This window comes from Panthera leo, chromosome A2 (assembly GCF_018350215.1).
Source record: "Panthera leo isolate Ple1 chromosome A2, P.leo_Ple1_pat1.1, whole genome shotgun sequence".
NCBI lineage: Eukaryota > Metazoa > Chordata > Mammalia > Carnivora > Felidae > Panthera > Panthera leo.
Window position 1 is genome coordinate 9,942,700 of NC_056680.1, and position 10,539 is coordinate 9,953,238.

Genomic DNA, 10,539 nt, shown 5'->3' on the forward strand with positions numbered 1-10,539 from the left:
CCCACCCTCCCGGCGCAGCCTCTGTCCACCTGCCAGCGGGGGAGGGGTGCGGCGGGCGCCTCGGGTCAGAGGTCGCCGGGCCGCAGGCAGTCGTCATTCATAAGGCCTGGCGCAGGATATCAGGGTCCAGGCCGAGGAGCCTCCAGCCACAGCCAGATCTTCAGGAGGATGCTGGGCCCCGGGAACAGGGGATGGTTGGAAGGGGGCTCTGTGTCTATCCCTTTGCTGGGCATCTACCCTGGGCTTGTGCGCGTCAGTAGTAAGAGCTGGCACTCATTAAATAAATTACTTTTCACCACACTCCTCTCACGGAGGTACTATTAGCATCACTCCCATTTTACAGATGAGGAGTCTGGGGCATAGCCAGGCTCAGGATTCCTTTTATCCCAGAGCAATAAAGATGACCATTTTTCTGGGTGCCCTTTTAAAACACACAGCCTGAGGTCAGTTTCTCTCTGCCACACTACAGACATTTGGGGCAGGGTCATACTTTGTTGGGGAAGGGGGCTGTCTTGCGCACTGAAGGTTTAAAGGCATCCTGTCTCTATCCACTGGATGCCAGTAGAAGCCCCCCTACCCCCCGCAACCATCTCCAGACATTGTTAAATTTCCCCCCACTTGAGAAACACTACAGAAGACCCAAACAGAAGGTGCCAAGAGGGGAGGGGGGCTGGATGAGCCAGCTATCCTGACTCAGAGGGCTAGCTAGTCTCAGGTCTACGAGCCAATTTGCTGTCCTGCCTATAGGCTTCTACAACCTGCACCCTATCCAGTAGCTGTCTGCACCCATGTTCCTAGGTCCACCAGTTTCTGGGAGGTAAGTGTCTGGGCACTTCTGTGAATTATGGGGAAATGGCTCACCAGCCAGACCAGTCTACCCTGGGCTGTGGGGTTACAAAGTAAAGTAAAATTTAGTATGTTGCTGTGTGTGTCCTTGGAGCATGATGTTAACTTCTTCCTGTGGGTCAAGGTCAAAGTCTAAAAACTCACTGGTTATGCTCTATCCGGAACAGCTGGGTTGCTTAACTTTTGACAAAGAAAAATCCCTCCCTGAACCTCAGTCTGGAGTACAATTAGGTAACCAATTAAGACTAGGGTAAGAAGCCAAGCAAGGGAACACAGGACAGTCAACCCACTGTCTGGGGCAAGAGCCCCCTCAGCACGTCACGAGGAGAGATGGACAAGAGATGGTCAGCCCACCTAAGACAAAAGCAGAAACAGTCTAGATGAAGTGCTTTTTATTTTTAGACCAACCAAACATGTTTAATATAAAAACCTTTTAATATACAAACTGCAATCACAACAGCATCCACGTAGCAGCGAGAGGGCCGGGCATGGCAGGGGCAGCATGGCAGGAGGAGAGGTTTCCAGAGTCCCTACTGTTTCCCGTGCCTGTAGTCTTGTCTGTGGCCTGAGAGCATGAGGTCTTTGCAGAGGGGCCCGATGCCGACACCGAGATGGACAGAGCACAGCGGACTCCTCCAACATGCCATCCTCCCACTGTGACAGCCTCCAGGGAAAGCCAGATCCAGTTAGGAGATGACAGGAAGGTGGCTGTGACTGAGAGTTGGACCATCATTCCTCAGCATCCTGCTGAGCACAGCTTTGGGAACAGAGGTTTTCCAGAGGCTGTTGGATTGAAAAGACCTAAAAACTGTCCTGGAAGGACAGAAATTATGTCCAAGTCCACCTTCTAACCAAGATTTCTTGCCTGTGACTCCAAAAAGCTGGGTGGATCTGCTCAGATGTTTGGGAAGGGACAGGAATGACAGCCTTTGTCTCAATAGTGCTGGAGCCTTGCCAGACATTGACCAAGAAAGTCTCAAGGCAGGGCAGGGAGGTCTGTGGGAAGAATTTTGGGTCAGTGGTATTCACAGGACCATGGTGGCACAAAGGCCTGCAGGCGGAATTTATAGTGTGTGTGGAAAGGAGAAAAGACACAAGTCACAAAGAATTAAAAACTGAAGTACCCGCTTCTTACAGGCCTGGGCAGTAGAGGTAAGATGATCCTTCTGGGTCAGGGTTGGGAGAGACCTGAGGCCCGCTCCTTCCTCAGAGCCATGTCTGCCTAGCCTTGGTGTATCTGATGGCCCCAGAGTCCTCCAGATGGCCTCCATGGGACTGTCTGGGAGGCCCACCTGTCCCCTCCAGATGCTCTAGGAGACTGGCCACAATCCCAGCTGGGCCCAGGTTGGGCCCGGATCCCTGCAGCTAGATGCAGTCCATGGAATTCTCGGGGAGGAGGCCAGGAATGCAGCCAGGGAGACCCAAGCCCTTGATGGGAGCACAGCTGAGGGGGAGGCCACAGCCCAGGGCAGGGTCCTGGTTCTCTACGGCTTCTAGACTGTCCGTGTTGTTGTCCCAGTTGATGTGGAAGCGGGTCACGCGGGGGTTCGAGGCCAAGATGTTCCTCTGGAGCTGGGGCAGAAAGAGGAATGTCAACCCTTGTCGGCATGCCCTCTCATTACTCCCGCAGAGCCGGGGCCCCCCCAAAGCCCTGCCCCTAAGTTAGGAAGAACAGATCTCACTCATTCCATCTCCATCAACAACTACATGTAGAACTCCAGGGAGCGCCTGTGTACCATGACTTAGGGCTGGGACCTATCTAATCTTGATTCTGCGAGGGGTGCTTCTGAGAAACAAAAGACCTTTCTCTCTCCAGTTCTAGTCTGGAGCTGCAAGATCTGAGGATGGCTTGAAAACCTTCAGAAGTGACCTTGGCTCCCAGTTCCAATGAGTCAACTCCCCCAGGTGCAAAGGAGCCAGCCTGTCTGAAGCAGGAAGTGCAGAGACAAGCCCCACCTGAGAGAAGTCTGGCTTCAGGGGTGGGTTCTCCCGCAGCTCGGGATTGGGGTATTCGTTGTTGACATAGTAGCCCACACGGATGAACTCCTGTCCGTGGTACGTGCAGGTGATGAGGACCACGGTCACACCCACGGCATCGGTCTCGGGGATGAGGGATGGGTTGGGGGCGTCCGCCTAGAGGAAACACATCCTGGGCCTTAGTACTGATTGCACAGCCACACCTCAACCAGGAATACAATGATTTTCAAGCAACACATATTTTACTGAGCCAAAGTATGGTCTCTGCCAACGGGAGTTTTTAATCGAGTGGGGAAGACAGAATCAATCCTGCAAATGCCTGTAAAATGCTCAGTGTGACAAGTGCCACAAAGAAGGAAGTGGTGCTGAGGAGTGTAGTCAGCAGGGGGGAGGGCAGCATAAGATAAGGCTGAACAGGTGGGCAGGTTGGTACCAGGCCACCCAGGGTCTTTTGGACCAGTTAAAGGCTCAGGAAAGACCAAGAATGTTTAGCAGGAGATAAGGGGTCTGTGAAGAAGACTGGCAGGGGTGCCTGGGTGGCTCAGCTGGCTAAGGGTCTGACTTGAGCTCAGGCCATGATCTCATGGTTCCTGAGTTCGAGCCCTGTGTCGGGCCCCCTCCCTGCTTATGCTCGCTCTTACAGAAATTAAAAATTAAAAAAAAATTTTTTTTTCAAAATTGAGTCAACTCTCAGGGCGCCTGGTGGCTCAGTCTGTTAGTTGGTTAGGCGTCCAACCTCGGCTCAGGTCATGATCTCAGTCCATGGGTTTGAGCCCTGCGTAGGGCTGTGCTGACAGCTCAGAGCCTAGAGCCTGCTTCGGATTCTGTGTCTCTGCCTCTGCCCCTCCCCTGCTTGTGCTGTCTCTCTCTCTCAAAAATAAACATTAAAAAAAAAAAAAAGGAGTGGCAGTGTGGGACACTGTGACAGGAGGACGGCCGGCTGCTGTTAGAGCAGGGATACTGGGCAGGAGGTTACAGTAGTCATCCTGGAGCAGGGACAAACTTAAACCAGGAAGTAGAGGACAGACGTGGACAGATTTGGGGTGTGTTGTTATGGACAGGAGCAGCTGTGTAACGGGTGCAAAATGAAACCAATACAACCAAATGAAACATGGGGTCCCTTGTTCACAAGTTAGTAAGTTTCAGCCAGCGACAGCAGAACATTGTGCCGGGTGCAAGGCCCTTGTGGCTGCACGGGCCGAATGCTCGGGACGCCAGCCCTGCTTGTGGAGTGGAGTAGGCGGGCTCACTGGGGCCTGGATACAGGTGGATGAGGTAACACCTCCTAACAGCACGAAATGGAGTTGCTTGGACTGGGGTGGGAGGAGCAGAGGGGGAGGTAGGTGAGGATTTGAGCAAAGCCTCTCAAACTTCAGGGAGCGTTAAGAATTGCCCTGTACCTGTGCTCCTGCAGCCCCTGTGGCACTGGATTAGAGTCATGTAGCAGCTATAGTGAATCTTCATTTGTGAATTCGCCTTCTTGCTAATTAGTAGTAGTTACCTGTAACCTCAAAATTGGGGTGTTTTCGTGGTCATTTGAAGACATGCACAGAGTGGGGAAAAATCTTGAGTTGTCTGATGTACGTGTTCCCAGGGGAGGTCATCACCTCACCTCATCTCAGCACATATTGTAAATGAGCATCCTTTTTGTGGTCTTTTTAATGCCACGTTTCTCACATTTTGGTGCTTTTTGTTGGTGATTTTGCAGTTTAAAATGGCCACCAGAGGTGCCTGGGTGGCTCAGTTGGTTGAGCGTCCAACTTCGGCTCAGATCATGATCTCACGGTTCGTGAGTTCAAGCCCCGCGTCGGCTCACTGCTGCCAGTGTGAGGCCTGCTTTGGATCCTCTGTCCCCCTCCTTCTCCGCCTCTCCCCCACCCATGTGCGTGCGTGTCTCTCTCTCTCTCTCAAAAATAAACAAACATTAAAAAAAAAAGGCCACCGGGGCGCCTGGGTGGCAGTTGGTTAAGTGTCCGACTTTGGCTCAGGTCATGATCTCACGGTTAGTGAGTTTGAGCCCCACGTCAGGCTCTGTGCTGACAGTGTGGAGCCGTGGAGTGTGGAGCCTGCTGCTTCAGATTCTGTGTCTCCCTCTCTCTCTGCCCCTCCCCCCTCTCACTGTCTCTGTCTCAAAAATAAACAAACAAAAAAAAAAAAAAAAAAAAAAAAAAAAAGGCCACCAAGCATAGTGCTTACTACTGTCTAGGGTCCCTAAGGGCAAGAAGGTGACGATGTGCCTTATGGAGAAAATACGTGTGTTAGATAAGCCTTTTTCAGGCATGAGTTACAGTGCTGTTGGCCAGGAGGTCAATGGGAATGAACCAACAATAATACTAAATAAAGGGTCTTTAAACAAACACACATAAAACAAGCTTACGTGTTTACTGGTTGACAGAAATAGGACTTGTAGGAACCTAATCCGTATTTCTTGCAGGGGCAATGGTTCGGTATTCGTTAATTCAGCATTTACAGCGACCTTCTGGAACATAACTCCCGTGAATAAGGAGAATCGACTGTGAATCAGTGGCTCATGGTGACAACGATGACACAGAGGTGGAGGAAAGGGAAACGTGTGGAGTACTTCTGAGAGGTCACACAGTTCTTGAAAGCAAGAGCCAGAATTCTGAACCTGAACCACTGAACCACACCGCGTGCTTTTGGACAGAAGAGGAGAATTCTAGGTGCCGAAGCCTCAGGCCTTGTCTCTCTTACCTGAAAGATGAACATGTGTCTCCCTGCTGGAACAGGCCCAACCAGCACGGAGTCTAGGATTTGATCAAACTCCTCACTCTCCGCTGAGCCAACATAAATGATCTTCCACTCTAGGTCTGTAAGGATATGAGGTGTTAGGGACTCGAAATAGCTGGGGAGCACGAAGGCAGGGGAAGGGTCTTCTCTCGAGTTTTGGACAGATCCTTAATATACTGGAAGAGTTTTATTCTCAAGAACACCTGGCATCTCCTGGGCACTAAGTGCTGGGCACCACTGTCCTGTACACTGGAAGGGGCACGAGCCTCTAATTCTAGGGGGGGAATTTCTCCTGTTAGCCTAGCTTTGCCAAGCGACCTCGACTCTGCACCTCTGGGGGAACTCGGGGATCTCAGAGCCTGAGGGTGAACCGTATGGCAGAGGTTGAATTAGGCGCCACGTGACAGAGGCGTGCTGAGGAGGGAACAGCAGGGAATTGGGCCATTTCAGGGCTCTGCCCACTGAGTGCTGGGATAGGAAGCAGCATCCTCTTTCACACACAGGGACCGGTGCCACCGAACTGAATAGATCCCTCGACAACTGGGGCATGGCAGCAGATTCCAATCCAGCAGGAGAGCCAGACAGCAGGAGGGGGAAGACGAGGCCACTGGGGGAGCCAGCCAGTCCCCAGGTCTTCCAGATCAGGCACCAACTCATGCCGGCTCTTAGACCCTTGGGTGACAGTGACTCAGTCAACAAATGTGGCACCAAAAGATGATCCTCCGAACCCCAACTCTTTCATCCCATCCAGTGGGGGGGATCTCATCCCTGAGTATGTTCTAGCAAGGTGAAAGGAAAAGTGCTTAAGGAGAGACCCGGCCCATCAAGTGCCGGAAATCCCTGGTCACCGCTGCCTCTTGCAGGAGGTCCAAGTGTATCAGGGGCAAGGTCACGCTAGTACACGGAGGCTTGGCAGGAGACCTGAAACTTATTTTGGGTTCTTTGAAATTACACAACCCACAGCTCCAGCAGCCAGGGGCGGGGCGGGGCGGGGGGGAAGTTTCACAGGAAGTAAACTGTTGTTGAAGTTGCCCTGTTTCTTGGTCCAGTGTCCCACAAGAGCATCCAACTTTGGAAACACAGCTATGCGGGGCCCCAACTACGGAGGTTTGACACCTGAGCCCCGAGCTCTTCCTTGATACGCTGACTTTCTGTCGCTTTGCAGTTTTACCCAGGCCCTCTACTCAGGAAAAAGGAGCCTGAAGGAGAGCAGGCCCCGCGTAGGCCACAGGCACTTGATGTCCAACACCACTGGCAAAACCTAAATGGCGACCGGAGTGGGTGCTGACCGGAAGAGAAAGCATGCTGTGCTGGCAGCCAGGCAAACGGTCCGCAACGGCTCCCTCAATGCGGGCCGTTAAGAAATCAGAGAATTAACAGAAGGCCATAGTGAAATATTGACTCAAGGGTTAGAGGAGCTGCTGAAGTCATCCATGGAAGATAGCAGATGATTGAGATAAAGGCCTACAGATTGGATCAGCTTAAACTTGCCAGAGTGTTTTAAACAGAAGCATTCCTAAGTGGCTTCATTTTGGAATATAACCATTCTTTAGAATTAGATGTGGGACATCAATCACCAATACAGCACAAACTCATTCCTCTGGAATACAGGACTCAATTGTACCTATGAAACATGGTGCACCTAACTTTTTAGGCAACTTCAAGGGTAATTTGACAATATTCAATTTTGTCTTCACGCTCTAACTTTGCAACCGAACACCTGACAACATGCTCCTCCACTATATATGAAAACAAAACCAAAACCAACAACCTGATTAAAGCCATGCAAAAAACTATCGTTAGTTGAACTAGCTGGAGAATGTTTCCTGCTTTAAAACACAACACAACACAACACAACACAGAAACCGCCCATGTAGGAGGCTTTTTTCTGTTTATCACTTTGCCGTTTTTCATAATCATATAGACGAACCCTGGTCTGACCACGGTGACAGCTGTGGGTCAGAACATCTGCTTCCATGACTTATTCAAACAGCAACTGTTGAATTTCTCCATGAAACAGAGGAAAAACACACGTAATGTATTAAACGTGGACCTATGCCTTGGACGCATCTATTTCCAGTTGCTGAGGAGAGAAAAGAACCAAAGGGGCCCAGAGCCCTTGGGAAACACGGTCAGCCAGTGACTGGGGGTTGGGTCTTTTGTCAGGTCTTCAGTTGCCAGTGTCAAGGTGACAGGACTGAGATTTCTCCAGAATCGGAGAGACTCCTAAAGCCAGGCCCCCTCCATCTGTTTGGGAGTCAGGAAACGGATTCTCTCTGCTCCATGGGAAGAAGTCCGGGAAGAGGCAGAGAGCAAGTTGGCAGGTCAGAGTCACGGATAGCCCTAGGGACAGAACCAGAGTCTGGATTTTCAGGCCAGAGTTTGCTTTCCAACTTGAATTTCTCTGAGCAAAAGCTTTATTGTCTGGGTGTAATTAGTAATAGCACTCTCCTCATTCTCTTTTGAGAGTGTCCTGGTGTGGAAATAAATTCTACGCTCAGTTCTATTCATGTTCCATTTCTAAAATGAGGGATGCATTCTTTCTTTCTGGGTTATAGTAAAAGCGGAGAACTCTGGACTCAGGACTCAGAGACAAACTCTAGTGTCAATACTTCTACAGACCGGCTGTGTGACCTTGGAGAAGTCATCTCATTTCTATTAAAAAACGACCAGCGGTGGACTTGTGCCTTTCCTGCTCTGAGTCTATAAACAGATTAGTAAAGTAACAGGGCAGGGGTTTTCCTAGGAATAAAACTGCTAGATAATGACAATGCAACCATTTTTAAATGCAAGGAGCGCAAACAGGCTGTTTGAAACCCGATCTCCTGCCTTCTGGGAACTGTGAATCCCTTAACCTATTAGCTCCTTACATCTCCTCCTGGCTTTAAAATTAAATCTTATTCCACAGTGTCATTCTACACTTTAATTATTTATTTACACCCTGCCTTGTTCCAGAAAGGATTTAACTGGGCTTATTCTATAGTTAGTCACAAGTAGATTCCTTAATTTAAAAAGGAGAAGAACCTCGGAGAGATGGATCCATCGGCCCGGCCCAAAAGCACACAGATCTCAAACCGTATCTGCCCCAAGCTAATCCAAGTGGCTGGCTTTTCCCACAAACCACCCACCTACCGCCGAGAGGTGCTAGTTAGCACACCATGGCCTCACAGATCTCCACCTCCTCAGCGGCTGTTTCTTCTCCTTTAACCACCAAGTGGAGAATTGGTCTAATGGAGTACTTCCTTCCTGAAAGTGGTGCCAAGAGTCCCTGGGCAACCGTACATTTTAGATTTTTATAGACCTTTACTTGAAAGGTCTTTCATTCTTTGTGGCTTCCGTCTTCTCATCTGTGAGATGAGAGCCATGTCCACCTTTATAACACACAGATGAATAAGTACGTCTGTGAAAGCACCCTGGAAAAGATGCACAAAAAGTTCTGACCTCTCAGCTGGTTGTTTGAAGCCAGATAGCGTCATGGCTCAGCCTGGCCCACCCAACCCCCCCGAGACTAGGTCAGACCATCAAATGTGTTGGAAGAAGCGCCCGAGGAGATCAGCTGGAACCTGGTGGGCAGACAGTGGGAGCCGGCTAAGGCTTGCCTGGCTACGCCACCCCTCCAATAGGAGTGTTTATCAAAGCAGGCAGAGAGGAGGGAGGGACCGAAGCTGGGGAGACCAAGTTATCTTGCAAGACTGGAGCTGGAAACCTGCCCTGCCTCCCCAGGTGGGTCTCAAGAGTGGAAAACTGGGGCCTAGCTAAGGAGGTGGGAAGTCAGGTTCTAGGATGTGTGCTTCGGGGTAGAAAACAATCAGAACGGGGTGGGGGTGGGGGTGGGGTTGTTTTAAATATCAGCAGGCTAGGGAGGGGACTGGGAGACAAGTGGGGAGATAGGGGCGAATTAGGTCTTGCCACGGGGGAAAGGGATTTCACAGGGAGAAAGGGTGATAGAGGGGCTCCGTTGCGGAAAAAGGGAGGGAGTTTGGGGAAGATAGGGTGACTGAAGGTCGCTGCAGGTTAAAGAACGGAGACTGAGGTCTCTACAGAGAAAATAGGTGCCCAGCAGGAGCTCCACAGGAAAAAAGAGGGGGGTGATGAGGTCTCCACAGGGATAACTGGAGTGACCCCGGGCAGGGGGTTGGGTTGGCCATGGGGTGTCAGGGGTAGTCTCTACAAGGAGGCTGGGGCTGAAGCGGAGGGAAAGAGGGAGATCAGGGTTGGAAGGGAGATCAGTTGTTTCACGGGGGAGGTCGGGGTCCGCCGGGGGGAGGGGGAATCTCCACACAGGCCCAGCCTCACCTTCCGCCAGGGCCTCACTGCACTCGAAGCTGATCTCGAACCGGAAGGGGCTGTGGAAAGGGCTCGGATTCTCCAGCACCGCCACGTTCAGCACAGAAACCTTGGCCATCGCCTTGCCGGGCTGCGGCAGAGGCCACAGCTGGGGCCGAGCCCGCGCCGAAGTCCTCTGTGGTCAGCCGGGTAGCGTTACCTAGAACCGCTCCCGCCTCTTCTGTCCGCGGACTGAAGTGCGTATTTGGTCCGCGCGCCTCCTTCAAATAGCCGGCCCCACCCTCCGGCCAATCACCGTCAACGCTTTCCGGCAGCGCGAGCACACCCTCAGCCAACCCTGGAGCGCGGGGTCGGCGCGCGCCGAGCCTCCGCGGACCAATCCGTGGAGCTCCCTCTCCGGGATGCGCGAGGGAGGCGGAACTATTTCTTGGCTTCTTCGGGTGTCCACCGGGAGCCAATCCCCAGCGTCTCCGACTTGGGTGTCTAGGGAGGGGGTGGGCGGAATCACAGAGCGGGGCTCCTATCGGCCAATCCCGAAGGTTCCCGCACCGGCGTGGCCCGCGCTTCGCCCAGTCCTTCCGGGAGACTCATCCCGGCGGAGGGCAGCGCCGCCAACTGCCTAGCGGTGGCGCGCGGCGCTCGCCTAAGAGGGCGGGAGGGGCGGTGCCGGCGCCCGCGGTG

At 52.1% G+C, this 10,539-nt stretch overlaps 1 protein-coding gene across 1 annotated transcript; it reads right to left on the minus strand.

Moving 5' to 3' along the window:
* Positions 1 to 1,223: 1,223 nt before the first annotated feature.
* On the minus strand, positions 1,224 to 10,485 carry ASF1B (anti-silencing function 1B histone chaperone). The gene is made up of 4 exons (XM_042928677.1): positions 9,868 to 10,485; positions 5,536 to 5,651; positions 2,803 to 2,979; positions 1,224 to 2,418 (listed from the first exon to the last, which is right to left on the minus strand). The coding sequence occupies exons 1-4, from the start codon at positions 9,974 to 9,976 to the stop codon at positions 2,212 to 2,214; spliced, it is 609 nt and encodes a 202-aa protein (XP_042784611.1). The 5' UTR covers positions 9,977 to 10,485; the 3' UTR covers positions 1,224 to 2,211.
* Positions 10,486 to 10,539: the final 54 nt, after the last annotated feature.

Bases quoted from the DNA above. Each gene is read 5' to 3' on its own strand.
- ASF1B (XM_042928677.1), bottom strand. From the start codon at position 9,976: ATGGCCAAGGTTTCTGTGCTGAACGTGGCGGTGCTGGAGAATCCGAGC. The intron at 2,980-5,535 runs GTAAGAGAGACA...TGTTTCCTCTAG, and splicing joins GACACATGTTCATCTTTCAG to GCGGACGCCCCCAACCCATC. The intron at 2,419-2,802 runs GTGGGGCTTGTC...TTTCTGCCCCAG, and splicing joins TGAAGCCAGACTTCTCTCAG to CTCCAGAGGAACATCTTGGC.